Source organism: Littorina saxatilis, linkage group LG4 (assembly GCF_037325665.1).
Source record: "Littorina saxatilis isolate snail1 linkage group LG4, US_GU_Lsax_2.0, whole genome shotgun sequence".
In the NCBI taxonomy this organism is placed as follows: Eukaryota; Metazoa; Mollusca; class Gastropoda; order Littorinimorpha; family Littorinidae; genus Littorina; species Littorina saxatilis.
This window is the reverse complement of record NC_090248.1, coordinates 49,811,997-49,830,453: the sequence shown is the minus strand read 5'-3', so window position 1 is coordinate 49,830,453 and position 18,457 is coordinate 49,811,997. Positions and strand designations below refer to the sequence as shown.

The following is an 18,457-nucleotide window of genomic DNA, read 5'->3' as shown; positions in this document are numbered from 1 at the left end:
GTCGACATTGCCACGTCCGGCTGTCACTCGCTCAGTGTGACCTCGACTGGCTCGAGATCGAGTCTGCGTGTAGCCAAAACCGAAACTAGAAATGTGTTTTTTCATCCCAGCAACGTGGACACGCTTGGCATAGATTCTAATTGTCGCTTCTTTGCATTAAGCTTGGATTTATTTTAGCGCCTGTAAACTTTACTATCAACAATGGGTTAAATTCAGAAACAATGGCGGGGAGACGTGTCAGTTTGGGTCATTTGATCCTCATGTCAAAGACGATCAAAGTCATGTTCGTTGGGGATTTTGTCAGGCATGCTACTTTTCCGGTAATTGCCGGAAATCCGATAAAGCCGTTTTCAAAATCCGGTAAAGTCAAATTTATTCCGGTGAAGTTGAACAATTTCCGCAAAAACGATCCGTGTGAATATCGCGCAACGCGACCGGGCGCCGGTCTAAATGAAGCCAGCGCACAGTTGTGTTGTTTTCACCAGTTTGGAGGTGTGCTGAATGGTGGTGGGGGGAGGCTAAAATGGGATTTTTAACAAGATCACAACACTATTACAGCCCTGAAAATGATGCCCAGAATGCACCAGATTGCACAGATTTTAACCGTTTTTAGAAAAAAAATTCGGGGGGGGCATGCCCCCGGACCCCCCTAGTTGGCTCGCCTGCTTCGCAGGCTCAGGCTTGTGGCTTCGCCACTGGCACTGCGCGCTTCTTTCAGGTAAAACCATTTTTGGCCTGTAGCAGTCCTGTTTGTTTTTCAAGGTCATGAAACCAGGCGATGGTGTACCTCAAATTGAATGGCAAAGTTGAAAATAAAGAACCCATTACACATACATGTACTTTAATTTCAATCCACCCAATAGTTTTTGAGAAAATGGGTTTACAAGATTTAGCTCTGGAAATGTGAAATTGTGCAAGTATATATTCATGTGTGTGAGTGAGGGTGTGGGAGTTGAATGTGTATGAGTGGGGAGAGAGAGAGAGAGAGAGAGAGAGAGAGAGAGAGAGAGAGAGAGAGAGAGAGAGAGAGAGAGAGAGAGAGAGAGAGAGAGAGAGAGAGAGAGAGAGAGAGAGAGAGAGAGAGAGAACAATGAAAACAACATTCTTGTTACTGATTACAAATCATGATATGTATTTCTATGTGTGTATGAAAGAGAATTCAACAAATAATAATAAGAAAGTGCAACAGTTCTCACTTTGTGTTGAATAAACAATAGATCCAGAGGAGTAAATTACTGTGTGGTTGTGTTTACTTTGACACGTGCTTTCTGTACCTGAAACTTTTACCGTGACCGTGATTTGCCACTGGTGTTCGTGATCGTGAAAACAAAAATCAAGGTAACTGTGATCGTGAAAGCTAAAATTTCCCTTCCCGTGATCGTGATGATACCCCCCCTTTGGGGCCCTCAAATCTGCTTCCTAGCGAGTACCTAAATAACACGCATACAAATGGTTTACTGTGAAGAATTGGTCTCGTCTTTTAAACGCACAGACACTGTGTGTCGGCATCATTAAGTAGGCTAGCTGACCTCAGTGGACTTGAAGTGAATAAATTATTCTCCTGAATAAATAAAATTACTTGTCAGGACGAGTTCTGCCTTATTTGTGTCCACTGCCCGCGCAGAACGTCTCTGGGGGACCAGTGTTTCAGTGACATGTTTATCTCTTTCTTCCTTCCATCTTTCTTTTCTCTCGGTCTTTCTTAATTCTTGATTTATTGATTAACTGATTGTTTGATTGATTTAACGGTTGTTCGGTTGATCTGTTTATTTATTGAAAACATTTTTATCTTGTCGAATGAATGAAATATACAGTTTATTGAATTGCTCTTATTGTTCTCTATGTATTGATATTTTATGCGTACCAGCACAGTTCACTCAATTCTGTCGTTATTAAAAGATCTGGTGAAAAATACTTATTTTGATATTTTGTAAATTTTGTGGATTTTAACTCTGGTTTCTTGCTTTCTGATTAGTCCTTTGAGAAGTCCCGTGCACACAGAAAAGGGGCATAGCCGGTGAGAATCATGGCTCGGGAAAAGGAATGGTTCCATAGACTGATACAGGCCAGTCTGGCATGGAGTCTTCTGATAATGGTTCCACGCAGTTGTTCGTCTGAAGTTACCCTCAACGAGATTGACTCAAATGACTTTGAGATTTTTTTATCCGGAATCAAGGCAAGTTGTTTCAATAGTTGTTGTTTTACTGTTTATTATTTTGTTTTGTTTCAAGGCTAACTAGGACGAAAAATCTGCCCTTTTTTTCTAATTTATCTGACTTGTCTGAGCTATTCCGGTCGAGTAAACTGATGGAAATTTCAGTCAAGTAATCTTTGACTCAGTCCGGACTATGGGATTGCATTTCAGCCTCGAAGCTAAAAAAAAAAGAGAAAAGTTTGCTTATCAAAGTTGCCATTAAAATCACTATCAGATTTCAAAATGATTGCATTGTATTTCCTATCTTTTCCTGAATCCAAAACTATTAAGATATGTCACGTTAACTCTGAAAATGAGCTGAGAATTTAAGAAAATATGTAGATGCAAATTGGGTATTTACGTTCGCATGCAATCCATCTTGGTCTTCGGGTTTGGGCCAGACAAGCCTTACTGCATGTAATCAATTTGGTGATGACTGGTTTTCTGTGTTGATGTTTTATTTTCCGGCCGACAGATTAATTAAATGTTTTAATATCGCTTAATTCCCTGGAATGTTTATCTTTTTTTCGTTCCTCTCTTCATTACACGTTTTGTCTTCAGGGATGACTTAGATTTTTTGTTTTTCGGCAAATTATGCCCATAAAAGTTTTGACAATTTGTTGGAAGTTTAAGGACTTTTTGGCAAACCTTTTTCCCGCTTTGAGCAATTTCGGCATTTTTTGCATAATGACAGCAACGGATGTTTTCGATTTGATATATATATACAGGTTTTGTTTTGTTTTGTTTTTTATCGGAAACAATTTCGCTTATCGTCAACGTCAAACGAAACCCCTAGAACTCTTGTTCACATTTCGAAACGTACGTATCAGTTTTTACGCCATGTCCCTACAGAGAGCGATCACCACCAAACATTTTACCCAACTTTCATGCGAATCGGCCACTTTTAACCCTTTTTACATTTAGTCAAGTTTTGACTAAATGTTATAACATAGAGGGTGAATCGAGACGAGGGTCGTGGTGTGTGTGTGTGATGTGTGTGGTGTGTGTGTGTGTGTAGAGCGATTCAGAATAAACTACTGGACCGATCTTTCTGAAATTTTTCATGAAAGTTTCTGGGTATGATATCCCCAGACGTTTTTTTCATTTTTTCGATAAAATTATTTGATGACGTCATATCCGGCTTTTTCTAAAAGTTGAGGCGGCACTGTCACACCCTCATTTTTCAATCAAATTGATTGAAATTTTGGTCAAGCAATCTTCGACGAAGGCCGGACTTTGGTATAGCATTTCAGCTTGGAGGCTTAAAAGTTAGTTAATGACTTTGGCCATTAAAAATCTGAACATTGTAATTAAAATTATTTTTTATAAAACAATCCAAAGTTACGTTTATCTTATTCTTCGTCATTTTCTGATTCAAAAAACATATAAATATGTTATATTCGGATTAAAAACAAGCTCTGAAAATTAAAAATATAAAATTTAAGATTAAAATTAAATTTCCGAAATCGATTTAAAAACAATTTCATCTTATTTCTTGTCGGTTCCTGATTCCAAAAACATATAGATATGATATGTTTGGATTAAAAACACGTTCAGAAAGTTAAAAAGAATAGAGATATAGAAAAGCGTGCTATCCTCCTCAGCGCAACCGCTACCGCGCTTTTCAGGATTGTCAATTTCACTGCCTTTGCCACGAGCGGTGGACAGACGATGCTACGAGTGTACGGTCTTGCGGAAAAAATGCAGTGCGTTCAGTTTCATTCTGTGAGTTCGACTGAGCTTGACTAAATGTATTTTCGCCTAACGCGACTTGTTTGTAGTTACTGTAAGTTATAGCTCGAAAATCGCGACTTTTGAGCACCATGACGCAGTCTCATGCAGTGCGCGGTCAGTGATCTGCCTGAGTTGATTCTGTGAAAAAGATATAATTCTAGAACTTCATTTTTTTTGTTTCAAGCCTCAAGACAGTCAATTTGTTGACAGCATGATTTTGTATTTAACGCCATATCGCCTGGACCCTGGATTCTAAACAATAATGGAACAACCCTCGTACGTTTTGTTTCCCAGCTGTTTCACCACAACGCCACACACCCCATGATGTTCCTTGGCAATGGCAAAACCAGTTTCACCGAGTCCAAAGGCAGCTTCCGGATCGAGGATTACGTCTCTTCCCGTATTCCCCTTTTGGAAAGCTATCTCTACACAACGACGGGAACTATCGACATTGAACTGTTCTTGGACTACGAAACTTATGTGAGCCTGCACTGCTGCATTTTATTTGAAATTGTACGATCGATCTTATTCTTACATTTTGACACCAAGATTTGTTTAGACTGAGGATTTAAAGCCTCATATTAATTGGGCGTCATGTTGATCGGTTTGGGGGCCCGGTCGCTCAGTTGGTAGAGCACTGGACGGTCGCAGGTTCGAATTCGGGCTTTCTGCCATAAGTGCAGATGGCTGATACCACCTAAACACGCATACAATTGTGAATCTTGTGAATCTTGTCAAAAGCCGCGAAGGCACAAAACTCGAATCATATGACCCATATCTTGTCATTAAGAGGCGAAATATTTAGCATGTAGGACATAAAGCATTCTCTCTTTCTCTTTCCTGATCGGTTTGAATATTTTGAATTCAGAATATTGCCCGCCACAATACTTAACTATGCTGTCTCTAGGAGCACACTATACGTTTAACTAAACGTGTTGTGCTCCTTTGTTGTACACTTGATTTAATGGCTTTATGAAAGGAGAGTGAGAATAAACATTGTTTTAAAGCAATAACAAAAACAAGATATACTGTTCAAAAAAAGAAACGCATAGCTTGTCATATTTGGTTAATTTAGTTATATGGCTACAAGGATATCCACCAAACTGCAGAAAATGTTTATCTGGTCGTCGACAAGTGGTTGCCACAAGTGAGCTCTGCACGTGACGCATGCGTTATCAGTGGCTACAATGTCAAAATTGCTCATTTGGCATGACCACTCGTCATGCTTCAGTGTAATCTCGTGAAACTCGGGGAATATTGAGCTCTCACCATGTCTTCCAAAACCCATAAAAGCGGATTGTTCGCCACAAAGAAATCAGACGACAATTCAGCGACGAAAGATGGCCCGATTGAGCAGAGAAGACCGCCAAATTGCATTGGGTCGTTTACAAGCAGGCCAAAGTCAAAGTGCAATCGCCAGGCACTTCCACGTGTCCCAGAGCACCATCAGTAGACTGTGGGTCAGGTTTCAAGCCACTGGCTCCGTTGCTGACTTGCCACTAGCGGGAAGACCAAGGGCGACAACTGCTGCTAACGACCGCTTCATACGGCTCCGCCACCTCCGGAATCGTTTCCTGTCGGCCTCATCTTCTGTCCAGGCTCTCCCCGGGCCACACCGATTATCGGACCAGACCGTGCGGAACCGCCTGCATGAAGCTGGTTTGAGAGCTCGCAGACCTCACAGAGGAGCTGTCCTCACCCGCCGCCATCGCCAGAACCGAGTGCAGTGGGGCAACCAGCACCTTCGCTGGACCGTCCGGAATCACTGGAGACACGTGTGGTTCAGCGACGAGTCCTACTTCCTGCTCCAGCGACATGATGGTCGGAGGAGGGTCTACCGGAGAGTAAACGAACGTTACGCGCCCAACTGTGTGGATGAGGCACCCGTTCATGGTGGTGGAGGCGTCATGGTGTGGGGGGCGATCAATACCGCTGGAAGGAGCACCCTGGTGCACGTCCAAGGGCGCATAACTGCCCAGCGATACGTGGAGGAAATTCTGCGCCCACACGCCCTTCCTCTTCTGGCTGACCAGGATGCCATATTCCAGCAGGACAACGCTCGCCCGCACACAGCACGACTCACCACCCAGTTCCTCACCGACCACCATGTCCAGGTGCTTCCCTGGCCATCCATGTCGCCAGACATGAACCCGATAGAACACCTCTGGGATGAATTGGACAGACGTGTGCGCAGGCGAGAAGAAGCGCCGGCAAATCACCGCGATCTATTGCAGGCACTTCAGGAGGAGTGGGACACCATCCCACAGCAAGATATCCGGCATCTGATCCAGTCCATGCCCAGAAGGTGCCGGGCAGTTGTTGCTGCTCAAGGCAGTCACACCCCCTACTGACTTGACAGCATCGGCACCCAATCGTATTGATTGACTGATTGATTTGAAGATGCAAATGAACTGTGTGTGCATTCAACTGTGTCCATACCAAATTTCAAACAAATAATCTAAATATTGGATTTTCTGTTAATTTTTTCGAAAAATAAAACAAATTTGGCAAGTAGCAACTATGCGTTTCTTTTTTTGAACAGTATAGATTGAATTATCGGAACTTTTATTTGAGGACAAATTCCCCCCCCCCCCCCCCACACACACACACACACGCGCAAACATGCACAAGAACTTCGACCTATCGGCTTTTAATGTGGACGAACAAGATGCACAACAGAAAAAAATGATGCTGTGACTTATCTTAGAATGTTACTTGGGTGATTCCAAGATGATCATTTTTGTATTGTTTAAACCAAGAACATTTCACTTTCTTACACACTGTTTGGTTTGAACAAAACTTTATTCAATAGAAACATCGTTACACCTGTGCAATATTGGATGATGAGGAGTACTCAAGCATTATGCTTATATTTAGAGAGAATCTCAAACCAATGAGGCAGGGCGCTAATTAAAGATCTGATTAACAAAGGGAAGTAAGCACTCGAAATGCAAGCGACATGTGTAATAGTGTAAGTGAGAGTCATACGGAACCAGTCTCCTGGCCCCCTGAGAGAATAACAAGCATTGAAATTTAAAAAAAAACAATTTCATCCTCATAAAAGTCGCTTGTTCATTTCAATGCTTGTTATTCTCTCAGGAGACTGGTTCCCGCGCATAACTCTCACTTACTTTATTTCACATGTTGTATGCATTTTTTGGTTTCCTTCGTGAATCCTACACGCTGTATCAGGTTCGGTTCACGGTGTCTGAGGACGCGGAGCACGCCATGGTGATCGAGATCATCGACATCTCGGGTACTGTGGACAGACTGTGGCTCCGTGTCCTGGCACAGGCTGACGAGAAGGTGTACGGAGCGGGGGAACAGTTCACCCACTTCAACCTCAGGGGGCGCTCCTTTCCACTCTGGGTCAGAGAACAAGGTGAAACTTCCCGCCTTTTGATTTAAAAACAAAACAAAACACCAAACGTTGCAGAATCTAAGCAAAATCTGGTTGTTTAAGCCCCCCCCCCCCCCAAAGTTTTTTCCCCCTTTTATTTATCTATTTATGTTTTTATCAAAAAAAAATGTTTTGCTGTTGCTACTCAGAGAAGCACGCGATTGCTTAGTGGTGAGTACGTCGGCCTTCAAGCTAGAACGTTTGAGGATCGAATCCCGCTGCACCTGATGGGCAACGGGGGGCGATATTTTCCGATCTCGGCCCAGGTCACCTGCGAAGTGTCTTATCCCCATATCGCGTCTGCGCACAAGACCAATACTAAGTACGCACTTAAAAGATCATGTATTCACGGAGATAACCAGAGAAAAGGCCCGTATTTACACAGAAATGTGTATCATAGTTCTTTTCGGCAGCGAGAGCGGATGTTTCAGTATTTAGCACATGTTTTTATGTTTCTTCTGGTCAGGTACCGGCCGCAACAAGAGTTCGCCGAACGCCTTCTACGATGAGCAGACTTATGGCGGAGGCGGAGATTACCACACCACCAACTTTCCACAGGTAGGGGCAGTTGTATTTAAAAAATCGGTACCAAAAAAAGTCAACAAAATATTCTTGTTTTTTATTTTGGAGAAATTGGTGGATTTGTTTGTAAGTTCAAGCGTCACAACACAGATTCGCTCGACCATAGTGTAAAACGTACAGCAGACGAAGAAAAAAACCCACACAAAAAACACTTTCACTACCCAAACGCATGCTTCGAGCAACTGAGGTATATTTATGATCACTTTAAAAAAAAAAAAAAAATTTAAACTTTTATCTGTTAATTTATTACTATCATTTTTGTTATAGAACTTGTGAACTGTGTATGTGGCGCTTTTCAATTACGTAGAATGTTGGCGGTTTCTTTTATATGTTCCTCAACAATACACATTTTCAAAAGCTCAGGCGGGTTTCAGGTCTTGGATTAACAATCGCGGTTAACAATTGCGGTTTACAATCGCAACACAATGAATAATAATTATTAGAAATGAAAGAAGAATTGTGCTACTTACTAATATTTCCACTTGCTGTCTGTCATCTGTATTTTCAGTATGTTATATTATGACGTAAAGGCCGTCATTAATTGAACCCGAAGTTGTTTTCCTGAAGACTTCGCCAAGTCATTTTAGGCACACAAAAAAAATTGTCTGTTTCTGGTCACCCGACCGACCCTAAATTTCGGCGCCGACCCTAAACTTTTTTTTTCCAAACTCAAAATTGTTTTTGGTTTTTTTTGGTGGTAAAGGACAGGGTGAGAAAATGAACATGAAAAACGTGTGAAAACGAAAGTCCGCTGACGATTTGTAAATGTGTTGAGTGTCTTGTCTCTATGTACATAGTGAATCCAGTCTCTTTGCGCGATTTTTAAAGTTAGTTTTATTGGTCTACATTTGAAGTAAAAAAAAAAATAATAAAAAAAAATTTAAAAAAAATCCCTACCTACCGACCCTATTTTTTTTTAGCCATGTTACCAGAAACAGACAATTTTTTTTTTTGGCCTTACCGAAAAGTCAATGCTAAAGCTTCGCTCAGCGAGCTTTGTGAAGAAGACTTCGCGAAGGCGACTTCGCCCAATTAATATCAGGCGCTTTGTCCCACTTGAATACAATACTTACTTCCTGATATGTTACAGCCATCGTACATCAGCAGCCGCGGTTACTATCTGTACCACGAGGGTCCTGACTACGTGGTGATGGACTTTACCCACGACAATTTTCACGAGGTCTTCGTGCTGGCCGAGAGGAGCGTCTCAGTGGGGCGCATGCGCCTGCAGAACGGAAGTGACGAAGCCTCGCTGGTAGGTCACTTGACAAACTTCCTCGGCCACCAGCCTCCGCTTCCGGTTTGGATTCACTCTGGCGCGATACTAGGCATTCAGGGAGGAACGACAAAGGTAAGTAATTTGTTCCCCTTTTTTTTTGTAGAGTGGGGTACAGTAATTCCACAGACGAATTTGACGGAGTGAAAATGATTAGATGTTCCGTAAGAAGATTTTGGTGCCCGTAGCTCCGCTGCAGATTTATATATGTTCTATAGTTTCTACGAAGAATCATTATCAGTAGGCAAATCTTAGCTGTAGGATCGTTAGCAAAGCACATATTTAGCTGCGGCCGGGACAGTTCTTACGTTGCTGTGGTTGCTGTGTGTTTAGCTGCAGGAGCGCTTAGGCCAAGCTGAGGAGCACGGGGTAGCGGTGTCGGCGGTGTGGATACTGGACTGGGCAGGTCCTGTTAGCACGTCCTCTGGTCAAACACCTCTCTGGGACTGGCAGTGGAACCAACAACTCTACCCAGGTAATCAACGTCTGTTCTTTCTGGCTGTGACTGTTGTAATGGTTTCAGTTCAGACAGATTGGACCATTTTGATCAAGTTTACAACTGGCATTAGCTTTACCGGCAGATGACCTTGTATTTTAAAGGCTGCCATATTCGTAGCGTTCATTAATTAATTCATATTGTTTAAATGTGCCAATAATGTTATAAAACTGTACCTAAGGGGATATAATAACGATTGGCTGTAGTTTTCGAACACAGAAAAAAATATGTCAGTATTGCAAAGTGGTGTTGATAGTGTCGAATGTAAACAGAACAGTCTCAAAGTGAAAGTGGATGTTTTCCGGAAATTGCGCAGGCGGAAATATACGATCTCTCACAGCACATTCTCCGTGTGGAAAAGTCAAAACAAGTGAACGTATTATGGCCTCGATTATTCGTGTGTTGACTGGCTGCTTGGTGCTAATCTGTCTGTGTTCGCTAGATAAAAGATCATTCAATTTTCATAATTATGCTTTCTTTTGTTTTGTTAAAGGTCTGCCCTCGGTGATAGCAGAACTTGTTGCCCGGGGAATTCGTGTCCTTGGTTATGTTAATCCTTACCTACGGACCGACGGACAGCTATATGCAGGTAATACACCTTACTAGCCGGTAATAACATACACGCACGCACTTTCGCACGCACGCACACACACGTACCTATGCACCAACGAGTAAATTGTAAAGCCAAAATACGCCGAAGATGACTTGGTCACATTAAAAAAAAAAAATTAAAATTAAAACTTGACGGCTTGCTGTGGTGAGTTGTAAGTTTGGGGGGAATTCATGTCTTAAAAAGCTACGGATGGTGTTTACGTTATTGATTTAAAAAAAAAATCCCCCATCGTGTACGGAGAACACCAAGGCTGTTAGTTTTTGGTATGTGACCAAGTACAGGGATTGTCTTATCCCATGTAAAAGCCTGGTCCGACCTGTAATGGTAAGTCGAACAGTTTCCTCGAGAAGGAGTGTGTGTGCCTTTAAACTTGGACGAACTTTCGCTTTTTGTCAGTGGCCGAAGAAAATGACTACTTCGTGAAGAGTGCCACCAACCAGACTTTTATCCACGACTTTGGCGGGTTCTTCTCCGGTACCATCGACCTGACCAACCCTGCTGCGTATGACTGGTACAAGAACGGTACGTCAACTTTTCCTTTTACGATTTATTTCATTTCCGTGCCGTTCCCTACGTCTTTTCTAATACTCCAGTTTCGAAATACATGTTACGGTTTATTTTGCGTTAGAGCTGATCTGAGCCGAAAATGAGCGATTTCTCATAATATAGGTTGACCACCCCAAAAAATCGTCGAACGCTGACGGAGAAGAAGTAGGTTGACCAAAAATAAAGTATGTTAAACGATATTTTCCAATTTCTTTGATGAAAAGAATGTCTTCCACGAGCAGGCCTACTACATTCGAACCTGTATATAACGACCGCCCAAAGCCCACACATTGGTCGTTATAGGCAGGCGGTCGCTATGAACAAAACCTCGTCTGGGATCCTTCAGAGTGGTCGTTGTGGGCAGGTGGTCGCTTGCAAGAAGTGATCGCAAGGGCAGGTAGGACTGTTTTGCGGTGTTATTAGTTTATTATTGAAGCGACACTTAGGCAACAAAAAAAAAGTCTGTTTACGGTAACATAGGCAAAAAAAAATAGGGTCGGTAGGTCGGGATTTTTTTTTTCTAAAAAAAACTATACTTTTAAGTTATTTTGCAAAAAAACAAAGACTTTTTTTTTCTCCCAACGAAAAGTCTAGGGTCGCGCGAAAAAATAGGGTCGGTCGGGATACCATAAACAGACTATTTTTTGTGTGTGGCCTTATCAGCACAAGATATCCAGAATCGCGTTTCTGGAATAATGAATCTGGAAAGAAGTTTTGACTGTTACGTTGCCCGAGAAAGACCCTGTAAGTCTAAAAGAAGAAGAAAATGAACTGCAATGTTTTCATCAAATGACAGAGTCGGAACAATTTTAATAAAATGCATAGGTACATAAACACTTATTGTTCTACCAAAAAATGCTTCTACGACTAGTGTCTGTCTGTCTGTGTGTCTGTCTGTCTGTCTGTGTGTCTGTGCGCGATGCGCGGCCAAGGTTCTCGATGGATCTGTTTCAAATTTGGTGATCATATTCAGGTACACCCTGGACACAACCTGGTCGATGAGATATTTCAACACGTGCTCTCAGCGCGCAGCGCGGAACCGATTTTGGTTCCACCTCAGCTATTTTGGTTCCACCTCAGCTTACCCGGGCCCCCATACCGACACACCATAGCCGCTACACCACACCACAACGCCAAAGTTCTCGGTGGTTCTTTTTCAAATTTGGACACCGTATTCAGCTACACCCCGGACACAATATCATCGATGAGATATTTCAACACGTGCTCTCAGCGCGCAGCGCTAAACTCATGTTCGTTTTTGTGTTCATTTCACCATTATAAGTAACTCTTCCTTATCTTCTCCAGTGTTTGGCGTTTATCTCCCTTCCTTCGTGTGGCTTTCCCGTTCAGTTGTAAGTTACTATTTATTTTTAGAATGTCACTGCGCTGTCCAGAACGCTTCCCTTGCACCCGTAAGTTGTTCTTACTGTCAAAGTGAAAAGGTCGAATCAATTTATAGCCACGCGAAAAATACACTCTCACCTATCTCTATATATTTATAGATACAGATATGCATATATATATACGGCTTCTCTGTGTGTGTGTGTGTTTGTGTGTGTGTGTAGGCAAAAACCTATGTATTATAGAGTTCTGTTTGTGATGGGGTCTAGCGGCTTTTGTCTGTCTGTATGTTCTGGCATGTGAGAAGCCACAGTAGATAATATAGGGCTAAGAAATAAGCTCTAAAATTCTCAATCCCGTTTGACAGGACTTCGCCTTTCAAAGGTGATTGTGGTGAACCGCCACGCTGTCTGTCTCTGTTGCGCCGTTCACCCCAAATTCCCGTTTCTGAGAGTGACTATTTTTAGAATGTCACTGCGCTGTCCAGAACGCTTCCCTTGCACCCGTAAGTTGTTCTTACTGTCAAAGTGAAAAGGTCGAATCAATTTATAGCCACGCGAAAAATACACTCTCACCTATCTCTATATATTTATAGATACAGATATGCATATATATATACGGCTTCTCTGTGTGTGTGTTTGTGTGTGTGTGTGGGGGAAAAAACCTGTTGATTGTAGAGTTCTGTTTGTGATGGGGTCTAGCGGCTTTTGTCTGTCTGTATGTTCTGGCATTTGAGCGATTCACCCCGGCGAAGCCGGGTATTCCTCTAGTATATATATATACGACTAGTGTCTGTGTGTCTGTGTGTCTGTGCGCGATGCACGGCCAAAGTTCTCGATGGATCTGCTTCAAATTTAGTGATCATATTCAGGTACACCCTGGACACAACCTGGTCGATGAGATATTTCAACACGTGCTCTCAGCGCGCAGCGCTGTGCGCGCTGAACCGATTTTGGTTTTTTTGGTCTGGATCCACTACCAGTAACTCTTCCTTATCTTCTCCAGTGTTTTCAGCCGCGATTATCTCCCTTCCTCCGTGTGGCGTCAATCCATATTCCCGTTACTTCGTTACTATTTTTAGAAGGTCACTGCACGTTACTATTTTTAGAAGGTCTCCAGTGTTTTGCGCGTTTATCTCCTTTCCTTCGTGCGCCGGCGCAGCCTGGTATTCGGCTCTACTTCTTCCCGGCGAAGCCGGTACCCGGCGAAGCGGGTAATCATCTAGTATATCTATATATATATACGACTAGTGTCTGTGTGTCTGTGTGTTTGTCTGTCTGTGTGTCTGTGCGCGATGCACGGCCAAAGTTCTCGATGGATCTGCTTCAAATTTGGTGGGCATATTCAGGTACACCCGGGACACAACCTGGTCGATGAGATATTTCAACACGTGCTCTCAGCGCGCAGCGCTGAACCGATTTTGTTTTTTGTGCTGAACCGATTTTGTTTTTTTTGTCTGGATCCACTACCAGTAACTCTTCCTTATCTTCTCCAGTGTTTTTAGCCGCGATTATCTCCCTTCCTCCGTGCGGTGCGCCGGCAAAGCCGGCGTACACCCGGCATAGCCGGGTCCCCGGCGCAGCCGGGTATTCGGATCGACTTCTTCCCGGCGCAGCCTTACCCGGCGAAGCGGGTATTTATCTAGTCATCTATATAAATATATACGACTTGTGTCTGTGTGTCTGTGTTTCTGTGTGTCTGTTCGCGATGCACGGCCAAAGTTCTTGATGGATCTGCTTCAAATTTGGTGGGCTTATTCAGAGAGACCCCGGACACAATCTGGTCGATGAGAATTTTCAACACGTGCTCTCAGCGCGCAGCGCTGAACCGATTTTGGTTTTTCTCTGGATCCATTTCCAGTAACTCTTCCTTATCTTCTCCAATGTTTTCATCGTTTACCTCCCTTCCTTCGTGTGGCGTCAATCCATATTCCCGTTTCTATTTTTAGAAGGTCACTGTCGACAACGCTCAATCCATATTCCCGTTATACTATTTTTAGAAGGTCACTACTTTTCTCCTGTGTTTTGCGCGTTTATCTCCCTTCCTTCGTGCGGTGCGCCGGCAAAGCCGGCGTACACCCGGCAAAGCCGGGTCCCCGGCGCAGCCGGGTATTCGGCGCGACTTTTTCCCGGCGCCGCCGTATCCGGCGAAGCGGGTATTCATCTAGTATTTTAATATATATTATAACAAGTCTCTGTCCGTCTGTCTGTCTGTCTGTCTGTCTGTCTGTGTGCCTGCCTGTCTGTCTGTCCGTCACACTTTTGATCGCTTATAACTCCGGTGGTCATTGGCGGATTTGCCTGAACATTTGGCATGACATACACAATTGTTGTGACATATTTGTGGTGAACATTTCTAGCCAATCGATGCGTGAATACCGGAGATACATTTGATTAAGCGCCCACGCGCGCTTTCCTTCGCTTCCTGACATCCGTTCCTGGCTATACGTGAGTTATATTACTGCGTCAGTAGCAACCCCGGACAATTCAGACGCTCGTGTTGATAATACAAGCAGCGACGTTCCTTGCCATACATTAGTAATTTTTCGTTTGACAGAAGTGGTGAAGAAGAACATGATTGAGTTTGGCTTCAGCGGGTGGATGGCGGACTTTGGTGAGTACCTGCCGATCCACGGCGTGTCGTTCCACAGCGGTCAGTCGGCGGAGGAGCTGCACAACCAGTGGCCCGTCATGTGGGCACAGCTCAACAGGCAGGCGGTGGAGGAGGCCGGGAAACTGGGAGACGTCGTCTTCTGGACGAGGGCGGGGTTCAGTGGTATGCAAACGAGATGCTGTTCTTTGAAATGGTCGCTGTCAAGAGATTTTTTTCTTCATATAAAGCAAATAAATAATGGCGGGGGGGGGGGGGGGGGGGGATGGGGCGGGAGCAGAAAAAAACTTGGTGCAAAATCTGTAAGATTGAGGCAATGAAAAGCAGCATCATTACACATGTGTTATCATCAGATATCCTAAGATTTTAGAGTTCGGACACCGATTGACCCCAAAAATTGATTTTGCTAATATTTTGCCTGTAATATTTTCAGAGTGTGTTGAAACAAGTGTGAAAAAAATGAGAGATCGACTTTATTATATATACAGAATCAGTATCATCACTTATGTGATTTCGACCACCATAGTCAACATTTTTGCACTCGGAAATCCCAAACGTGTTTTGTTTTTTTCTTCTACTGACAGGTACAGGCAACTACACGACACTGCTGTGGGCGGGTGACCAGAACGTGGACTGGTCACTGAGTGACGGCCTGGCCTCCACACTGACCGCCGCCCTGTCCGTGGGCATGTCCGGTGTGGCCCTCACTCACTACGACATCGGCGGCTTCACCACCTTCGCCAGCTACACGCCGCCCCTCGTCAGGACAGAGGAGCTGTTGCTGAGGTCAGCGGAGATGGCCGTCTTCACGCCTGTCTTCAGGACACACGAAGGTAGAGTCTATAGGTGATCACACGCCTGTCTTCAGGGCACATGCAGGTAGAGTCTGTAGGTGATCACACGCCTGTCTTCAGAACAAATGAAGGTAGAGTCTATTGGTGATCACACGCCTGTCTTCAGAACAAATGCAGGTAGAGTCTGTAGGTGATCACACGCCTGTCTTCAGGACACATGCAGGTAGAGTCTTTAGGTGGTCACACGCCTGTCTTCAGGACACATGAAGGTAGAGTCTAGGTGATCACACGCCTGTCTTCAGAACACATGCAGGTAGAGTCTGTAGGTGATCACACGCCTGTCTTCAGAACACATGCAGGTAGAGTCTGTAGGTGATCACACGCCTGTCTTCAGGACACATGCAGGTAGAGTCTGTAGGTGATCACACGCCTGTCTTCAGAACACATGCAGGTAGTGTCTGTAGGTGATCACACGCCTGTCTTCAAGACACATGAAGGTAGAGTGTATAGGGTATTGCATCCTGAATGTCATGTCGCATGAAGGTAGATTCTATAGGTGATGATATCCTGAATGTCAGGTTACATGGAGTTAGTTTAAGCTGAGCAGGCTGTCTGCAGTTCTGTCTTCATGACACAGGCGAGGAAGGGGATGTCTTTGAAGTGGAGACATATCTCTGTACAGGTTTTCAGCCCTCCCTCGTTTTCTTTCTTCCTGCTTCTGTCCTTCAGATTGTGATCACGATAGAGCACATTTCAGTTGTAATAATCTTTTATTCATTGTGCACAGGGGATTGGGATGGGTGGGTTCAGAGACATACATTGAAGAGATGCGAAGCGAGGCCGCTCGCGTGAACTCTTGGGGTACCGCGCTCGGTCAGCGTGACCTCACGCGATTGTCAGCCATCATCCCATACTACATTGTTGTTCGCTTGCTCTCCGACACCGATTTGAAGTGCTTTTCTGTCATATTTCTTTGGATATATCCAGCTTCAGATGAGAGATATCAGTGATAAGTAAACTTGATTCATATTCTGTAGCTTCAATAGTGTGCACACGAACACATTTGAGAGGATTGGGTTCCCCAAGTGAGTCAAAAACACGGTTCCCTCGGTTCTTGCGGCCATTGTTCTAAGTCAATGCCTTACATTGTGCGTGGAGGCAATGTTTAGGAGCTAATATTTTCTTTTGTGCGCAACGTTACTTTCCCTTATAACTGGCAAATGCATTACTGGTGTATACATTAATCTGTTTGTATAATTTTTGATGCGCTGTAATTAAATTTGATGCTTTTAAGTCTCACTCAAGTGGTTCTCGCACTTAAACTGGCGTGTGGATAAAAAGACTGCATCTGTGTGTTTACGATGGACAAAGAAACGTTAGTCTGTCATGCGTCGCATTTGAAATGGAGTCTAGCTTTCTGACATGTTTGCTTTTGTTCTGTAATGCCTCTGGAAGGTTATTTTCAAATTCCGTTTCGCTTTCAGGAAGTGAGCCATCCGCGAATGTCCAATTTTACTCCAGTCGCGGCACGTTGTTGAAGTTTGCCCGTCTCAGCCGGATGTTCTCCGCCATGATGAACTACACGCGTCACGTGGTCGATACGTCATCAACCACAGGGCTGCCAGCACAACGCCCCCTCTTCCTCAACAATCCGTCCGATGAACCCTCCTATGACGTCAGCTACCAGTACATGTACGGCGACGATCTACTGGTGGCACCCGTCTACTTGCCCCACAAGGAATCCTGGGACGTCTACCTGCCCTCTGACCCTGAAGCGTCATGGGTGTTCCTTTGGGACGAGTCCATTGTTTCTTCAGGGGGTGGGACGGTTCGGGTAGCGGCTCCTCTTGGACACCCTCCAGTTTTCTATCGGAACGTTTCGGAGTTTGTCGAGGTTTTCCGTAAAGTTGCTTCCGAGCCTTTGGTTAACCTGCCGCCCTATGTACCCAAGCCTGGGCCCTCTCCAACACCCGGTGAAAATCCGGGTGAAGGGCCAGATTATTGTAGCAGTAGTGCTATTCCTTTGAGGCTCGGTCGTTACTATGTGCTGGTGTTGCTGGCTGTCGTGAAATTGTTCCTAATGTGATTTTTTCCCGTATCTGTTTGCTTTCTCTTTTGGCACTGTTATGAGACACAGCTTGGCCAGGCCTTGGCATTGCCAACATCGTAGCTTTCCGCTGCTTTGGATAGATAGATATGTATGGCGTGATGATGTCTCCATGAGCGAACGAAGCGGAAACATCGGCTTAGCCACTAGGTTCACTCACCCACAGATCGACCACAAAGACCAAAACGTGTTGTTGCCAAGGTATTGCTAGCCAGCTGCGATTTGTATTTGTCTAATTGTGCACTAATGAGGTACTCAAATGATGATCTTATTTTGTTTTCGATGACATCTTTCGCGTTTGTTCTACTTCAGTCTTCTTTTCTTCGATTTCAGCACATCCTCTCAGTTATGAACAGACGATGTCATCTTGGGCTCAAATGTATTTCTCAATATTTACACGTGTTTTTTCTTCATCTGGATATATACACTATTCATACTAAAAATGCGAGAGCCCTCGGCGGGCTCACAAGATGATGTACGTCGAGAAACACTCAGCCGTTAGCACTGCATCATACGCTGATTACGCGCGAATAATTACAATAAGTCTGTGCAAATGAAGCAGTTTTTGACGGAAACAGCAGAAATGTATAGCCGCGAAACTGTCAAAGTAAATGTTGATCGATATTAAAAAGTGATGAAAATAAATACATGTCACGTATTTGTAAAGGCTGCGTGTTTTGTGATTGGCACGCCTGTCTGTCTCTCTGTTCCTCTCTCTCTGTCTGTCTCCCTCTTTCTTCTCTCTCTATCTCTCCCCTCTCTGT

At 44.0% G+C, this 18,457-nt stretch overlaps 1 protein-coding gene across 1 annotated transcript; it reads left to right on the top strand.

Moving 5' to 3' along the window:
• Positions 1-2,026: 2,026 nt before the first annotated feature.
• Positions 2,027-18,338, top strand: LOC138963683 (sulfoquinovosidase-like). Its single transcript, XM_070335530.1, has 11 exons — positions 2,027-2,176; positions 4,223-4,408; positions 7,121-7,310; positions 7,795-7,886; positions 9,001-9,261; positions 9,520-9,661; positions 10,176-10,271; positions 10,692-10,817; positions 14,739-14,957; positions 15,377-15,625; positions 17,071-18,338. The coding sequence occupies exons 1-11, from the start codon at positions 2,027-2,029 to the stop codon at positions 17,670-17,672; spliced, it is 2,313 nt and encodes a 770-aa protein (XP_070191631.1). The 3' UTR covers positions 17,673-18,338.
• Positions 18,339-18,457: the final 119 nt, after the last annotated feature.

Bases quoted from the DNA above. Each gene is read 5' to 3' on its own strand.
- LOC138963683 (XM_070335530.1), top strand. From the start codon at position 2,027: ATGGCTCGGGAAAAGGAATGGTTCCATAGACTGATACAGGCCAGTCTG. The intron at 2,177-4,222 runs GCAAGTTGTTTC...TTTGTTTCCCAG, and splicing joins TTTTTTTATCCGGAATCAAG to CTGTTTCACCACAACGCCAC. The intron at 7,887-9,000 runs GTAGGGGCAGTT...GATATGTTACAG, and splicing joins ACACCACCAACTTTCCACAG to CCATCGTACATCAGCAGCCG.